Source organism: Rhinatrema bivittatum, chromosome 8 (genome assembly GCF_901001135.1).
Source record: "Rhinatrema bivittatum chromosome 8, aRhiBiv1.1, whole genome shotgun sequence".
Taxonomy (NCBI): domain Eukaryota; kingdom Metazoa; phylum Chordata; class Amphibia; order Gymnophiona; family Rhinatrematidae; genus Rhinatrema; species Rhinatrema bivittatum.
The window spans coordinates 105,529,435-105,548,175 of NC_042622.1; the positions used below are offsets into that span (position 1 = coordinate 105,529,435).

At 40.6% G+C, this 18,741-nt stretch overlaps 1 protein-coding gene across 2 annotated transcripts in view; it reads right to left on the reverse strand.

Moving 5' to 3' along the window:
- Positions 1 to 550: 550 nt before the first annotated feature.
- ZBTB34 (zinc finger and BTB domain containing 34) overlaps positions 551 to 18,741 on the reverse strand; it is a 71,717-nt gene continuing 53,526 nt past the window's right edge. For both annotated transcript variants that reach the window (XM_029612882.1, XM_029612883.1), the window contains one exon: positions 551 to 7,306. In XM_029612882.1, the coding sequence (XP_029468742.1) occupies positions 5,766 to 7,286 (1,521 nt within the window). In that variant the 5' untranslated portion in view covers positions 7,287 to 7,306 and the 3' untranslated portion in view covers positions 551 to 5,765. The remainder of the gene's footprint in view (positions 7,307 to 18,741) is intronic.

The following is an 18,741-nucleotide window of genomic DNA, read 5'->3' on the forward strand; positions in this document are numbered from 1 at the left end:
CCTCTCGCTCAGGGGCTAAGTCCTCGCTGCGATTCGGCTCCGGACCGAGGCTGCCTCTATGCCGCGCCCAAACCCTTCTCACTTGGGGGCTAGGTCCCTGCCGCAATTCGGCCACCAGATCGAGGCTCTTACCTCCGAGGGACCACGGAAATCACCTCGGGAAACAAACTGGGGGAGGGACCTGAGGGTATCACCGCAGGAGTGCGGGGCTCGTCTTCAGGTAGGTTTTGTTCTTTAAATTTGTTCTAACGCTCGGCGAGCGTGAAGATAGCTCCTAGCTGCTTTGGAGACGGAAAAATACTGAGTATCTGCACTTCCTGCAGGGGTATATGTACTAGGTGCTGACGTCAGATTGAAATCTGATCCGTCTCCAACTGCTAGCACGAGTACACTATACCCATTGGTCCTGAGTCCATCTGCTACAATCTAGGAAATACATTTTATATTTAGCAGGGAAGTAACTATTTGATAAAAGATAACAAATGTCACAACACAGACAATAAAAATAATCTAAAAACATTGAACTTTGACATAAAAAATTCACACCAGATTTGCTGTAGCAGCATTTTTATTTACAAACAAACAGCAATCCCATCAACTTTATACCATTTAAAAAAAGCGATTTACAAGCAGGAAATGAGTAAATTAATCAGATCAAAAGTAAGCAGCACTGAAATAGTCATATCACAATCTAAAAACAAAACAAAAAAAATCCAAAAATGAATACAAGAGTAAAATAATTTTTGAATAAATATTTTTTTTTAAATCCATGCTATAAAACAATTCTTAATGGCAAGTTATTAGTTACAGCATCAGCTTAGCTAGCTTCATTTACTTCATATGATGAAGTGTGGAGTTGTGAGGTTACCAAGTTTATATTGCGAGAAAAAGTAACCAAGAGAAGTCATTTAAACTGTTCAAACATTTATCAAAAAAATCTCTACTGTAAAAAAAATACTAGAGAGAAGCAATTTTGACAATAGGGAAAATATGATTCTAAAGGCAAGATGCAGAATCCACCATTCATAATCAAGGCTGCAATCAATGGCTTATGTCCCAAGTCCAAAAGCAGAATAATGCAAACATACAGCTGGAATGAGTGTTTTACTGCATCCATGCCAACTTGTATTAGTAAGATTACTTACTCTTTACCGACTGAGTTCATACATTCCCAATCACTAAAACCCATCATTGCAGAATTTGAGGTTTATCATTAGGTGAAACTTTCAGGCTAGTGCAAGCAAATACATAATTATAGCCTACAAAGAGGGCTGAGCAATATGGTTGGTATGGAGATGCATTACAATTAAAATATGCTGGCACTGTATTAAAAGATAGGTAGGAAATGTCCAATAAACTTTGAACATTCTGAATGACTTCACCGAACTGAGGTCCAGTCGCTCTGAGTTTTATGAAATCTACAATACAACTAGATAAATTCATATAAAGAATTTACACAAGTAAATTTCCAAATACTTTCATATATATAAAATTTAATAAATAACCCTGACCAGTTTAAAAGCACCATTTAAGGGTAAAATTCCCTCAGAAAATAGATTAGGTGTTGCATATTTGAGTCCCTTTCAATGGAGGTTTCATGTGAATCCTTTCAGGATAATGACACTAAGAAATATCACAGTTAACTAATAAAAACATTCAAATAAAATAAATTTTTTGTTTTACTTTTTTTTTTTTTTAAACATTAAGCTCATTCATATAGATCTTCTCCCAGTCCTTGTTGCTTTGTATTGTTGGCAGTCTTCCCATAACTCTGCCCTAAAATATTTGAGAGGGGGAGAGATTTGGCAAAATGTAAAACCGTGAACTTCAGTATAAAAACATACTTATGTCTGGGAAGAAATCATGTTGAAGACCTATTGCTCTAGGCCTTCAGAATATCCTTTTTGATCGGTGAACATCCAATATCCTCTATGATACAATTCACACTACTTAATGCAAAGACAATCAGAAGAACTCCTGTGACACCGCCCCAAAATTAATGCACTATATTTACAAAACTACTTTCTATATTTACACTCATAACAGAAGCTATAGTCTGGGTAACTGATTAGGAAAATTAAAAGTTAACCGTTTCAAACCCACAACATTAACAAAAGTAAAAAAAAAATTTGTTTTCACAGTTTAATTACAGAGTTACTGTATACTTAGAAAAGGACAAGGTCACGGCTTTCACATTTGTCTATGTATTTCAAAGGTAGCTGAAGAAGAGACTCAATTATGAACAAGCTTACATGGATTCAGGATGCATTTTCCTGCTGCAAAATTTCTTCACAAAAAAAAAAAATCACTTGGATTGACTAACCTGTAATCAGATATAAACGAAATGTATAACAGTACTCTACCAAAGTAATAAGCACAGAAGTGTGTTCTGTACTTTGCAAAAATGTTGCCTTGAGTTACACTGCATAATTAGTTGTAGTGAATGCATGAAATGGACTTGGATGAGTGTAGGTTCTGAACTCATGGTCATGGTAAACCTGGCATATAATCATGTGACAAGGCACAATTTCACTGCTGCTGCCAGAGTCCCTGTGCATTCATCCCATCTGTGTAAAGACGTTTGAAGGTAATGTTTACCGAGGTTAATAGTGGATCTACGCTGGCCTACATGAATGCATCCTTCCATGCGCTGCTGCATTTTACAGTACTAGGTTATGGCTTGATAATTCTTAACACTGCTGGCAGTAAAAAGGGCAAAAAGACAAAAAACAAACACCTAAGGAAAGAGCAAGTGGAACCTGCCAAATTATTAAAGTCACAGAAGTGTCAGCGAACTCCTGCTCCTTGACAGTAACATTACAAATGCTTGGACCTGAAGAATCAAAGCAATGTTTTCATATCTCAGATTTCTTAGTTTTGGATAAGCCACTCTTTGGTAAATACAAACCAGTTTGTGAAAATAAAACTATGGCCCACTTGGTCTTTACATTTTTTAAATTCAGTTACAAAATGACATTATAGAGCTGGTCAAACATATTTGCTGGATATTAAGCATCTTATGTTAGATTATAAACAGAATTGTATTTTTTTTTTTAAATGGTGTTAGGGGCCAATCTAGTGGCAGGAGATCTGGATTGGGTTGCCAAGCCAGACTTGCTCCTTGAGCTAGGAATGCCGCAGAGGCAGTGTTCATAGTCCATAGGGGGAGGGAGAAGAGGGGGCAAGGAGTGTCAGCCATCATGCAACAGTAACACTTAGTGTCCAGGACTCAGGGTATACACATACCAGGCTCCAGAAGGAGTGCAGTCTGTGGCCCCCGGCTAGTGGCTGTCACTGGAATGGCTGGGCTGGGCGGGAGGGTGTTATAAAAATCAGGAAATCCTCAGGTAGTTGCAAGTGAAGGCCCAGGGCTATACAGCCCAGCAGAGGCCAGCTCCAATTGATCTAGAAGCCCAAAAGCAGCAGAAGAAAACTACATGACCAAAATTTAAAAAATAAATCAATCTGAAACAGTTACTTTGATAAAGTAGCATTTTTATAAGCATGTCTGAGGTCTATTTCAGCTATGAACCCTTTGCTTGAAAGGTGTTACTATTGTTTCAGTAATACCAGTAGGGTTCACATAATACACTGACCAAACTGTTATTTTAAAATTAAGAAAACGTAGCATCACATTCAAAGCAAATTAAATATTTGGCGAGAAGCAAAATATTTAATCATACTTTTACCCCATCTAATGGCTTTGTCCGACTATTTTTCACTGCAGAAAACCCTGATTAATTATGCAGAGTAACCAGAGGTATAGTTGTATTGTTCTAAGCTCCCGTTTGTTTAGGGGAAATCCCTTCATCAGAGCCGGCATTAGAAACAATGGGGCCCTAAAGTAGAAACTAAGAAGTGAGCCAGCAAGTGCCAGGTGCCCTGAAGAAAAGCCTTAGTGACCTAATTCAGCTTTGCCACGGGACCCCTTAGCCAAATGCCTGCTTGCCCCTTTCTCCAATCCCCACCTCTCCGTGTAATTCGAGGCATCTCAGATAGGCTTGGAACCATAGGAAGGAAGTTACTGTGCATGAAAATGCTATGGAAAAATACTGGTTTTGGAGAGGTACATGCACAATTTCATGTGCAGCTACAACTGAACCCACCATGAACAGACCCTACTCTACTGAATTCCCTTGTCTGGGGTATGTTTCCACAATACAGGTCATTTTTTTTTTTTTTTAAACCAGTTAAAAAAAAAAAATGTTCACTGCTACTTTTGGGCTTGCAAAGACACCATGAAAAACAGGTAAAGAGGTCAGCATCAGGTCATGCATCTTAGCCTGGACAAGTAACTAAAAACATCCAAATAGCTCCATCCACAATTTAACAGACTGATGGCATTTGGTTTACCTATTTTCTTATGAAGTAAAGATTATTAAGAGTATGTTTCACTTTTGAACACTGAACATCAGTAAAGTACATTGAAAAAAAACCCAATTAATATTCTTTAAAAAAATAGATCCTACAATTCTAGATAATAGATGAGATTTAAGAGATTAAAACCTCTTATAATGCATTATCTTGAAAAACACATCTTTTTACATTCACTTCAATCAGGAGAGGAAAATTTGTATATATATAATATGTATAACATTATACATATAATTACAATTTTCCTTTTGATTAGTTTTAAGGAAAATAATGCATTTTACGGTCTTGCAAGGTGACACTGCATATATATAACTATCAAAATAAACTTCTTAAATATTAACTAGATATACCAAAAGAAAAATGTGCACAGTATTAAAGGAAGTGGAGAGAGGCTCCTGGAGAACAGGACTGAGGCATTCTCAGAGGGCAATGTCACATAGGATGCCCACATGTGCCCCACCTGTTCTGTGAATTAAAAAAAAAAAAAAAGTACTTCCTTTTCCAGATTAAACACTTTTCTGGGCACTACATTTTTCAAGAAAAATTTAAAAAAACTGAAAAAAGTATGTAAAACAAAAACTACCATAAAAGTTTAAGAAATAGGAAAACTTATTTAAAAAACACTTAAGTATGCAACGTTTTATCCAGTTATATTGAGGGGTTTTACTTAAGTACTGGAAACCTTATTAGGACCAATCATCTTTGCTAAGGCTTCTCTGGAGTATTAAACAACCCCCCCCCCCCCCTTACATGACCAGATAAAAGGTTTGGACCTATATAAAACTCTTTATGGGAAAGTCACTCCATGCAATGTCCCCTACTTCAATACCATTTGGTCTACTCCATATCCTGGACAGAGATCATTGGGAGTTCTTGCACTGCCACCTGTGTTTGGAACACCAGTCACCAGATTCAGATATTATACAGTTAGGATTTTATCCCTACATTTTTCTTCCAGCTGTAAAATCTGAATTTTGTAAATTCTCTCTCGCTCTCTCTCTCTATATGATAAAATTAAACATCTTTCATATTAAATGATTTTTCATCACTGCTGAAATTTAAATGTCAAGAATTCAACCAATAAGTAACCCATTTAGGCTTATTCCCCTCCTACTCCCAGTTATTTGTCCTTCATACTATGAGCTTCAGGAGTGCAATAGTACCCTGTTCTCCTAGAAAGCAAAGGACAAGCAATAACATGTAGTGTTCCACCCAGAAATCTTGAGTAGCTAACAAGAGATTATCAATAGTCTCTCAATATGACATTAAAAAGCTGTTTCTCCCCCCCCCCCCCCCCCCCCACACACAAAGAGAATAGTAAACAAAAGCAAATCTTTAAAATATGCATTGATTAATGTGCTTTGTTCGGTTCCACTTGGCTATTTAGCATTTTAATTGGGGATGTTAGAACCCGAGTGGACATCCATGGTGGAGTCCATGTTAATTTCAACTGTAGAATCCATGTTTGTTTCGACAATTGTTGCATCATTTTCTGCTTTTTGATCCACATATATGTCTGTTCTTTCTGGAGATTCAATGCGATGTCTTACTTCAACGACCCCAGGATGATTTTTTCTCAAATGTTGATTTAGAGTACCTTGGAAAGGAAAGCATTTGCCACAAACCTCACAGCGGAAAGGTTTATCATCTGTATGACCACGGATATGATATTCAAGCTGATCTTTTCGTGTGTATTTCTTACCACAGAACTTGCACACAAAAGGGGTGATTCCCATGTGGAGTCGCATGTGTCGATCAAGACTTCCTTTCTGGTTGAAAGTCTTTCCACAGTAAATACAGATTAATCTTTCATTGTATGGATGCCAGTAGCTTCTAGTGTTTCTTGCCCGAGGACTGTTTTCATACCCCTGGGTACTTGCGATTGTTTCACTATCACAACCTTGCATCATCCCCTGGATATCATTCTGTAAATGTGAAGGTCGTTTCTGGCGTGCGCGTCCTCCTCTGAAACTGCTCAGCATGGACCTGGAAGGACTTGAATTGCTCACACTGCCATAGGTTTCAGATACGTTGGCAGGAGGCGGTGCAGCTTGAGGAAATGAATATGGATGTTGCAGTACAGACCCATAGGATCCAACATTCACAGCCATCACTTGTTCACCATCAACCATTTCTGTATGGTATCCATCATCACCCAGAGAAGAGCTGTCAGAACAACTTGGTCTATCTGACTTTTCCATTTTAACTTTCACTTCAGCAACCTGATTTTCTCGTATGAATAAGTCTCCTTGTTCCTGATCACCTTCCATTTGAATTTCATGTTCAGAAACGCTACCGCTGCTTCCACGATCTGAGTGTCCTTCTTCTTGCAAGCGGTTGCGTAAAGCTTTATTTGAAGTTGCTTCCATTTTGAAGTCACTACTTGCCGTCGACTGTCGCACCTGGGGGCAATAGGGTGGGTGGATTTCAACTGGATTGGCGAAGAAGCTGCTGTCTTTGATGCCATTTTGATTTCCTTGATTCTCTTCACTGCCCACTATGGCAGAATCAACACCGACCACATTAATCTTTGAATGAATGCCTTCCAGTATCTGTGTGCATTTGTCAATGACGCACTGCATTTGAAGAAAGCTAGCTGCCGTGAGAAAGCTAACAACATCCTTCAACTGCAAAGACATTCTTCCAGTGTAACAAAAGGTAAGCAATTGTTCAAAGACGGTGGGATTTTTAATCACAGATATTGATAAGCCACTCATGGTGCTTAATGCTGAATGATCACGAAAATACGGGGAAGTGGCAGCTAGAACAGCTTTGTGGGCTCGGAATGGCTGTCCCTGAATGTGGACAATGATGTCACATAGCTTTCCTTGCAGGCGCAGTTCATTTAATTGGCTCAGAACAGTGTTGCTGTATTCGGGCACATCAAACTCAATGAAACTGCTGCTGTCCATCTCTTCGGATAGCTAGTTCTCTGTAAACAAGAGAGACAATAGTTTACAATTTTGTAAGCAAGATACAAAAGTGAACACCACAAACTTTTATTTACACATTGTTTTCTGCCTTGCAGCTTCATGCTACTGGTAGGGCATCCAGCTCCCGAGGTCTTCTAGGGTTCTGTAAGCCTTTATGCATAGGCTACTAGAGATCCCCCACCCTTTTAAACCTCCCATAAAGTCTGGCTGTGGCAGCGACTATCCTTGGCTGGGGGGCACTGGCTGCAGTTCCCTTTGGAGCCCTGTACATCCGTGCACTTGTTTCAACCAGCAGGTATTGCCATAGAGCACCAGCTAGGCACCATTCCTCTCCAGATGCAGTGGATGCTGCCTTCACAGCATCTCCAGCTCCAAACAATCCCAAGTCTGAGACTGGAAACTGAACATGGATCTCCTGTGAAGCACTGGGCCCTTGAGTCAACCCCAAAATTAGCTGCATATCTAAAGATGTGCAGTTATTTTCAAAATGAAAAATGTAAGTTTAATGTTAACTTAAGTTTGGCAAATGAAACATCACAGTTTGTACTTCCTTGCCTAAGGCCATTCTAAAATACTCAATTTCATATTTGCCACAGGAGAAAAAATAGAGAGAAATTTGTGTATTACAGTGCTTCTCAACCGGCATGTAGCCAAGCAGCAGCAGATGTGTTGCGTGCTACCGGTCTCCCACTGCTCTTCCCCCACCGAGCGAGAGGCAGGCTATCTTCCACTGTTGCTGTTGCCGCCCGGGCTATCAGCAGTGTTAATGGAGGCTGGCAACTGTGGCTGGGCCTTTTCTTCTTCCCGCACCTGCCCCCACCCTGGCCCGAACAGGAAGTGATGTGCAGTGGGATGCGCGGGAAGAAGAAAGAGCCACGCTACACGAAAAAGTAGCGGCAGCCCCAAGCAGTAGCATGGGCCCGAAGCAAAATCAGAAGCAGCCAGAAATCAGTACAGGAGACAGCAGAATTAGCCTCCTGTGGCCAATGGGATTCTTCTTTCTTGGCCTGCGGGGGCTAGAGGAGGCTGCTGCAGCTACCATTTGTGCTCGGGGGGGGGGGGGGGGGGGGCAGGAAATGAGATAGACAGCCAGCCTGTCTGTAAGTGAGCATGTAGGTGTGATTGAGAGTGTGCATGTGTAACTGTGACTGAGAGCCTGTGTGTAAGTGTGAGAACAATTGATTGAGATCATCTATTTATTTATTTATCTAACATTTTTATATACCGACGTTCTGGTAACAATGTTACCAATTACTTCGGTTTACATAGAACTTAGAAATGACTTAACACGAATGTCTTACAGAGAACAGGGAAACTATGGAACTTGGACAACATTGAATTGAATAATTAATAACTTAGGACTTTTCAGCTTGGAGAAGAGACGACTGAGGGGGGATATGATAGAGGTGTTTAAAATCATGAGAGGTCTAGAACGGGTAGATGTGAATCGGTTATTTACTCTTTCGGATAGTAGAAAGACTAGGGGACACTCCATGAAGTTAGCATGGGGCACATTTAAAACTAATCGGAGAAAGTTCTTTTTTACTCAACGCACAATTAAACTCTGGAATTTGTTGCCAGAGAATGTGGTTCGTGCAGTTAGTATAGCTGTGTTTAAAAAAGGATTGGATAAGTTCTTGGAGGAGAAGTCCATTACCTGCTATTAAGTTCACTTAGAGAATAGCCACTGCCATTAGCAATGGTTACATGGAATAGACTTAGTTTTTGGGTACTTGCCAGGTTCTTATGGCCTGGATTGGCCACTGTTGGAAACAGGATGCTGGGCTTGATGGACCCTTGGTCTGACCCAGTATGGCATTTTCTTATGTTCTTATATACAATATATACAATTTTAACTAGCAGACAAATACACAAATTTACTATCATCTATGTAAATTGTGTGATTGAGAGAAACTGGTCAGAGAGGTGATGTGTGTATATAGGAAAGACAATGGAAGTGACTGGTCAGGGAGATGACTGGAGTGTGTGTGTGTGAGAGAGAAAGTGATTATGGGAATGAGAAGCCTGTGCATGTGGCGAGAGCTAGCATAGGAGTAAGAAACCTGGGTGTGTGTGACACAGCATGGGCGTGAGAAGCCTGTATATGTAAGATAGAACATGGAAGTGGGAAGCCTGTGTGTGTGTGCATGAGAGAGAGACTGATCGGGAAGGTGATTGGTGTGTATGTAAGAGAAAGACTGGTCGGGAGATGATTGGTGTGTGAAAGACAGAAACTGGTCATGGGGGTGTAACTGGTATGTGTGTAATTGAGAGACAGAGAGACTGGTCATGGGCACTAAGGAAGAGGACCATGAGTACAGAGCTTCAGCCACTACTGCTTCTGGCCTGCATGGAAGAGGAGTAGGAGAGCTGCTGGAGGGGGTTAGTAAAGGTGGCTTTTTAAGTTTATTTTTCTTGATTGACTGCCATTTTAATTACTGAATATTATGTGATGTGTCTGCTGTTTTGAAATATTTTATTGGTGTTTGGAGAATTTTAAATAATTTTTATGAGTTTTTAATTGTTGGATATTCTTCTGTTCATAGTTGTGAAACATTTATTCTGCTTATTAGTATAGTTTACAATTTTTTCTGTGTTGGGATCTATAGCTGCTTGGCTAGTTCTGTTTCCTAATAGGAGGTGTATTGGTGTTTAGGGCCTGATTTAATATTTGTAGTGTTGCCTTTTCATAGGTAGGGTTGTTACTGTTTGAGTGCATTCCATAATACAAGTGTAACTGTGTGTGGATTAGTTTATGTGCATTACTGCAGATCCTGGGAGTATGTTAGGTCAGTTCTGTGTATGTGACAGAGGTGAGGTATTTTACTGTATCAGTCTTATTTGTTGTATTTTCTCAAGAGGACATGCATTAGTGATAAACTGCTGTCTTTTCACAAGTAGGCTATTGATCCTAGTAGTTGGAGTTTGTGTTGCTGTTACTGAGATGACACTAGAACCAGAATATATTTTTTGTAAGGTGAGTTGTATGGGGAATGTCATAATTCTGCTTTACATCCATAATTGTGGGTCAGGGGTTTCCTGTGGATGCAAACTGTACTTTTACATTTAGCCCTATGATGGTCATGTGTTCAGTGTGTCACGCATGTGAGAACCATCTGTCAGGTGTTTCCCGACAGAAAAAAGGTTGAGAACCACTGGTATATTAGACACCATTCTATGAACATGACAACTACAAGTAACGTACTAGAACATTAATCCAGCCCTGAAAATTAATGAAAAACAGACAAGTCAGAAGTAAAACAAGTATCACTTATTCAAACTCAGTTGTACATTCCCTAACCAAAAATTGATGCTGAAAAGGAGTCAATTTAAGATGCTAGGATGATGTCCTCCTCTAAAAACTAGTCAATTTTAGCTATCCAGTGTAAAAAAAAACAAACAAAAAAAAACCTTTCCACATCTGAACCATTTCCATTGACTGAGCAATGATGTTAAAAATAGAGATACCAAACACTAACACACTTGGTTTAACTTCCTGGGGAACCTGAGACCTGAAGTTGCTATGCAATTTGGGGCAAACTATAGATATCATGCTGTAGATTCTGTACCCCATTTGGTGAATGATACTAAGTTTTCTTTTGTTTACTTCTTGCAAAGAAAAAGCACTGTGAAATTTGAAATGGAAAGCAAGTTTGCTTATCATAAATGGTTTTCTCTGTAGACAACAGGATAAATTAGCCATGACACATGGGTGACATTATCCAATGGCACCAAACAGGTCCTTCTCTCTCAACTCATAGAGCTTTTGCTCTGCTGAGTATGCATGGGAGTTCCTGTGTGAGCGCTGCCTTGTGAGCTCATCAGTTGATTTTAGAGCTAAATTTTGCTAGTCGACTCTCCAGGGAGATGAGTATTAAGCATGATTAATTCATCCTGTCTATAGAGTACACGGTTTACAGTAAGCAAACTTGCTTTCTCCATCAACAACCAGGTTGCATTAGCCATGGCACATGAGAAGTCCCTTGATGGTTGCAGCAGAGCATTTACTTAATGAGCAACCTGGGCCCTACTGTGGAGGGTAGACTATTTTGTGAAAAGATAATGCAAAAAACTGCTTGTCCAAAATTACTGTCACTTTTTGACAGGTTGTCCAGACAGTAATGGGTCATGAAGGTGTGCACAGACTACTAAGCTGCAGCTTTGCAGATAGATGTCTACAATAGGTACTGCTCGTAGAAGAGCAACTGATGTAGTCATGACTTTCACTTGATGAGCCATGAAATGGTAAGCAAGTTTGCTTACCGTAAACTGTGTTCTCTATAGACAGCAGGATGAATTAGCCATCCGAAACCTGGTGTCCTGCCAGCACATAATGTGCAATGCATTCTACTAGCCAACTGGACAAAGTTCATTTGGCAAATGCTATGCCTAGATGGCATAGACTGTAAGAGAAGAATAGCTGCAAGGCCTGCCGATGTGGCAGAGTTCTTGTCCTGTAATAAGTCAATGCTCTTTTACACTCTAAGGAATGAAGGGCCTTTTCCTCTTCATGTGGCCTTGGAAAGAATGTGGGTAACATGACTAATATAAAAAGCTGAGACTACCTTTGATAGAAAATGGGGGTGAGTGCAAAGCACTTCTCTATTGTGGAAGAACTGCCTGCTAGGCAATTAATGAACCAAAGCCTGAAGCTCACAGGCTAATGTGAATACTGCTCTTCATGTGAGAAATGTGAGAGAAATAGACGGAGTTGTGCTAGAACTATTTTGAAGTCCCGTGGCACAGGTGGATTGACCATTGGAGGTTTAGTATGCCGTAAGCTTTTCATGAATTTTGATACTAAAAAGATGAGTGGAGATTTGCCTTTTGTCAATCTGACTATGATAGGCTGCTATGGCACTTAAGTGTACTCTCACTGGCGAGGTTCGGAGACCAGAGGAAGAAAGTAAGAACAAGTACTGGAGAAGCTCTCGTGGCTTGCATGCAAATGGGTGTAGGGACCTTGGCTTATACCAGGTTAAGAACAGTTTCCACTGAAAGCCAAAAGCTCTTCTAGTTTATGGTTTTCTGGTAGACACTGGTAAATCCTCAATTTTCTTAGGTAAGGAAAATGGGGCAATCAGCGACTGCTCAATATTCAGGCTATTTGAGAGAGAAGGTTCAGATAATATAGATATTGTCCTTGAAAACAAGGATGGATCGACCCCCCCTCCCCCAAAAGGAAATGGGGTCTCACAGACAGTTGTACTAGGAATGTGAGCCAGTTGTCTGAGCCATACTGGTGCAGTAAGCATCAGATGGATCCAGTATTTGAGCACATTTTGTACCATCTTGCCTATCAACAGAATCTGTGAAAAAGCATACATGAAATCTGTACACCAGTTGAGTAAAAAAACCATCCTGAGTGAATCTGTGTTCACTGGAGACCAAATCTTTCACGTTTTCCTAACATCAAGAGTAAACAGTCTATCTGCTGCTGACTGCTGCAGGGACCATTTGTTAGGGTGAAATACCCTACTGAGGTGATCCGCTAATATATAGCCAAACCCCGGTAGGTTGCTTGAAAAACTGCTCGACTGCACATGCATTCCCATATCCTTATTTCTTCTGGGCAGAGTGTCCATTACCCTGTGCCTCCACCTCCATATATACTTGATTATTAGTTTGAATGAGAATGCTCTTTCCCTCGAGTAGAGGAGAGAAAGTGGTTAAGGTGTGTCCGACTGCTTGCAATTCTAGAAGGTTGATCTGAAACTGCCTCTCAATGACCAAATTCCTTAGGTTTATAAGGAACCCATGTGGGCGTCCTTTGCTAATGCCACCTGATGAGGACGTATACAGAGCAGTGCCCCTTACTGAAGAATGTATTTAGCCACCAATGGAATAATTGCAAGAAATGAAGCATCAAATTTGTCAGAGGCTGAGTCAACTGGTCCCATTTGGAGCAGAGGCCCCATTGCAGGGTTTGCATATGCAGGTGGGCTAGTGATACTACATGAATTGCCACCACCATGTAGCCCAGGACAACTGGCACTTCCCTAGCTGTAATCTGATGTGTTCATCAATTGATAAGCAAGGGACTTTAGAACATAAGATATGCCATAATGGGTCAGACCAAGGGTCTATCAAGCCCAGCATCTTGTTTCCAACAGTGGCCAATTCAAGTCACAAGTACCTGGTAAGTACCCAAATATTAAATAGATCCCAAGCTACTAATGCGAGCAATAAGCAACGGCTATTCCCTATTGATTAGTATGGACTTCTCCTCCAGGAACTAATCCAAACCTTTTTTAAACCCAGCTACACTAAATGCCTTAGTCACATTCTCTGGCAATGAATTCTAGAGCTTAATTATGCATTGAATGAGAAATTTCTCCAGTTTGTTTTAAATGTGCTACTTGCTAACTTCATGGAGTGCCGTCTAGTCCTTGTATTATCTGCTATGGCACCTAGATCTCTTTCCTAATATGGAACTTAACATCAAGTAACTACAGCATGAGATATTTTTCCCTATATGCATCACCTTGCACTTGTGCACATTATATTTCATCTGCCGTATGGATGCCCAGTCTTCCCAGTCTCACAAGGTCATCCTGTATTTTATCACAATCTGCTTGTAATTTAACTACTCTGAATAATTTTGTACCATCTGCAGATTTGATCACCTCACTTGTCATACCCCTTTCCAGATTTATAAATATATTAAAAAGCTCCGGTCCAAGTACAGATCCCGAGGCACTCTTTTTCCAATTTGAAAACAGATCATTTAATCCTACTCTGTTTTCTGTCTTTTAACCAGTTTGCAATCTACAAAAGAACATTGCCTCCTATCCCATGACTTTTTAGTTTTCTTAGAAGCCTCTCGAGGGACTTTGTCAAAAGCCTTCTGAAAATCTAAATACACCACATCTACCGGTTCACCTTTACCCACATGTTTATTCGACCCTTCAAAAAATATATAGATTTGTGAGGCATTGGAGAGTTTTCTCAATCGGTTGGAAGAAATGATCTTTCCTGTAGAGATGATTCTAGGTCGATTTTTCAAAATTCATTAATAAGAATCCTATGGGTTGGAAGAGTTGAATTGTTTTCTGTAGAAAAGGTTAGAATTCTTTTGGGAAGTCACGCTCGCAAGCCAGTCGTCCTAGTAAGAGAAGAGACAGATGCCCTGTCAATAGAGATGGCACTGCTACTACAGCTACATCAAGGCCCTCAGTGCTGCCGACAAACCGAAGGGGAACACCTGATACTGAAGTGAAGATTCTACCTCAAAGCATAGATAAAGTCAGTGGGTGGAATGGATGCATAGAGATCCAGGGCACACATTCATTTCCCCCATCTGGATGAGGGGCAGAATTGTGTGTTCATCTTGAATCTCCCCTATACTAAACTGTTTAAACTTCTTAAATACAAGATGGGTCTCAATCCCCCAGATTTCTTGGGGATAAGAAAACAGTGGCAGAGAACTCCTGGACATGGAGATAGGATGGGACAGGCTTTATCGCCAGCTTTGAGGAGCAGCTCCACCTCTAGGCAGAGCTGTGCTGAGTGAGCAGATCTGGATTGAAGGCTGAACAATAAGGAAGCATGGGAAATCAGGAGAAATGCAAATGGTAACCAGATTCCACAATTTTGAGTACCTAGTGATCTTTGATGCTCTTGCGCCAATCTTGTAGACAAACAAATTCTCTCTCCCCCCCCCCCCCCCCCAACTGGGAAGGACGAGTGCTGAGTTTGGAGACTGGTCAAATACTTGGTCTAAGTTTAGGCTGGATCTGTTTTATTGCTTTTGGTTGGCACCTCTTATGCTACCTAATTCAAACAGAAAGAAGTTGTTGCTGCAGAAGCAGAGACTGAGCTCAATAATTGTTGGGATTGCCAAAGAGGGCATCTCTGAATGTATGACCATTTAAAAACAAAGTAGGGTTGTCTTGAAGCGGACTGCTCTGAGCTGGTTGAGTGCAGCTGGACTGCCACATGTTGCTCTTTGATTTCAGCAACTGTTTCTCTGAGCTTGTCCTTGAAAAGATGAGATCCCAGGCAGGGGACATCTAGCTTATAGTAGATATCACTGCACAATTGCTGGCTCTTAAAGTAACAGAGCATGGAACAAGTGAAGGTCCTTATACAGTTTGAGTAGTTTTCAATTCTTTATTTCAAAAGCAACTCCTTTTGTTACGCCCAAAGGTTGCATTGGGAGGGACAACACCGTAAATTTTAAACACTCTTCACTTGGAGAACATCAATATAGGAGGAATGCAGCCTTCGGGCGAAACACAGCATCCATGTCAGGGGACATTGGTAGAGACTATCGATTGGATTTGTTCTTATAAGAGTTGCTGCTTTAGAAATAAAGAATTGAAAACGACTCAAACTGTATAAGGACCTTCACATATTCCACATTCTGTTACTTTGATTGTATATTGAGTGTGTGGCTCTGTACCCCAATCATTTCCCTTTGGAATGGCTCTTAAGACATTCGATGTACTCCAATAGAGGCTGATAGGCAGTGGGTCATTGCATTGAATGCCTCAAACTGACTAAGATGGCATATACATTCCTCCAATTTGAGGAGCTGCTGCAGGTTTGCAGAGCTGCTGTCCATTGGAGGAAGAAATGGCTTCAGTTTTTGAATAAAATCATGTAAGTTTTGCACCATGTAAAACTAGTGAGCAGAAATGTAAGCATTAAGCATAGAAGTCTGGAAAACCTTTTTTTCTGAAACTGTCAAGGAGTGAGTGTTTGAGAACATTCTTGTTTTCTTTGCCCTTTTTAGTGCTGACTAATGAGGCAACTGCACTACTCAAAATACTGTAGTTTTCTGGACTACGTTTCAGGTCTAACTTCCTGACCACAGGGACACATCAGATTTTCCTGCATTCTTGCAGGATAAAATGAACCTGAATGGCTGCTGGTTCTGCCAGGGTATCTAGACTCTGAAGAAAGCTGAAGACATGTGTGTGGATCCTTGTCCTTACAGACATTAACTCCAAGAGCCTTACCAAACTTATCCAGAAATCTGGAATAAGAGAACCTAAGGTAGGGGGTTGAAGGCAATTCCCATCAATCTTTCCTCTGATCCTAGCAGAGGGGCAACACTGATCCAGGATCCCAATGATGAAGTAGATAATTGAGGAGGGGTCCTTGGTTGCCTAGGAGGATTTATTCTTGGTGTATATGCAACTGGTTGGATTCTGCTGCAGGAGAGTGGGAAGGAATAGAATCCCCTTGTGAGGGCTTTGATGTGTACCCCTTGGGTGTGGGGAACACAAGACTCCTCCTTGTGGGAGTAAATCTAATATTCTGGAAAGGAGGGGTTGAAAAGTGCCCTCCTTATCTTTAGCCACCAGGGAGGTAAAGAAGTTCTTCACCAACTCTGCCACTTGGTCCATGGGCTGACGTGCCCTCTGGCTGGGTGTTGAGGGTGGATCATCATCTTCAGAGACTAGGATAGAATCTTCCTGCACCTCCTCTGAATTTTGTAAAATTTGACTTGTGGGCCTTTTAGATATTAAGGGCACCATAGAGCAAATGGGATCTGGTGTGTCCAAACATAGGCTTTACTCCAGTAGCCTTACCACAGACATTGCTCTTGAAATTGGCAAAGGTAAGTGAAAGAAATCTCCTTTTGCCCCTGATAACCTTCCAAAGAATCGTCTCTGAAGCACTGGAGCTTGGTGTGTTGATGATGCAGACGTTTGCTCTGATAAACAAGGCACTGAGACCAGATTCATCGCTGAATGGTGCTTCAGCTGCTTCTTTGCTGCTGGTTGCGCTGCCACCACTACCAGCTCCGAGGGATGGCACTTTTTTAGCTAGGTCACGGGCCTTGCAAAGCTCACAAAATCCAGAGAATGACAATTGTTTTTATTTGCATGACTGAGGTGGTAGAGGGGCTTTACACCTGCTCCAGTGAAGAGCAAGGCTTTTTCAAGAAGGTCCTGGCACCCAGTGAGCTCAACAAGGCTGCACACTCCAGGAGGACCACCGGTTGTAGCTCTTCAAACACTTACATAGTTTCTCCAAATTCCAAGCCCTGGACCTTAGCGCATGAAAACATCAGACCACAATAATAGTAGTTGGTCTGGTCATGATTTGGTCCTAACCAATGGTAAGAAATGTCATGTCTATCTGAGATCGACATTTTCCTACCACATACACAGTTTGAAGCCACTTATGGCAGGCTTCTTGGTGCCAGACATTTGATGAAGAATTTTTTTTTTTTTTTTAAGATAGCAATGAAAAGTGCTGTTTTGTAATTTTAATAAGATAGTAAGATATTAAAGAAAAACAGAGAGGGGCTCATGAGGCAATTCCCACACATGCTTGGTAGAGTAAAAGCTCTATGAACAGAGAGAAGGGACCATTTGGTGCCATTGGATGACATCACCCATGTGTCATAGCTATTTCAGCCCTTCTTGTCAATGGAGAACATGAGAATTCCAAATAATTTGTTATATTGCAGAGTAGGTAACAATTATCATATATCTAAAACACATTCCTGGCAAGAAGCAGCTTTAAGACAGCAAAGCGTAGGCACTTCCCTTCTTTTCTGGTTCTTCCTAAAGTGATAGACAAAGTGATAAAAGGATTCTGCCAGAGGCAGAGGTTGAGATTATGTGCTAATAGCATTTCTTAGATCGAAAAATTTCATGAGTGTTACTTTCCCTTACAATGAGCAAGAGCAGGCAGCCCGCCTTTTCTAAAACTACTGCCCCACTTTGGACACGAGTGGCTATTCATGACTGAAGGGCAAAGTATACAGTTTATTTTACACAGTGCTTACAATATTTCTCTAATTTTTATGCAAATCTGCTACTAGTTAGAAAAACCAATAATCACAAAACCAGTACCACCATAAGACAAAAATATTTCCTTCCTAACTTTTCAGGATGACAAATGACAACTTGGTTTTTTTAGGGAACCTGATTTCAGCACAATAGATCCCCCAGCATATTTATTTTATTTATTTAAAAGCTTTTATATACCGATAACAGTTTGCATATCGTATTGGTTTACAATGAACACTGCGCTTATATATTTGTAGCATAACAATTACATAGAACAATTGGTAACAAATAGGGATAGCGGACATATGGTTAAAAATTATGAACATGTTTCTAATACGGCGGGGGTATAGGATTAACAAGTATGGGAAAAACTATGTACAGGTTGATCGGAAGTACTAGCGAGTCAAGAAATTTAACGTGGATTTGCAGTAGAGAAAAAGTAGAGGGGTGTTAGTGGAAGACCTGTTTGAAGAGCCATGTTTTTAGTTTGGTTTTTTTTTAACCATATGCTGGTTCTCACAGTAACATTATAAAAACATACTAAGAACATAACATGTCATACTGGGTCAGACCAAGAGTCCATCAAGCCCAGTATCCTGTTTCCATCAGTGGCCAATCTTGGCCACAAGTACCTGGGCAGGATCTAAAGATTCCATGCTACTTATCCCAGGGATAAGTAGTGG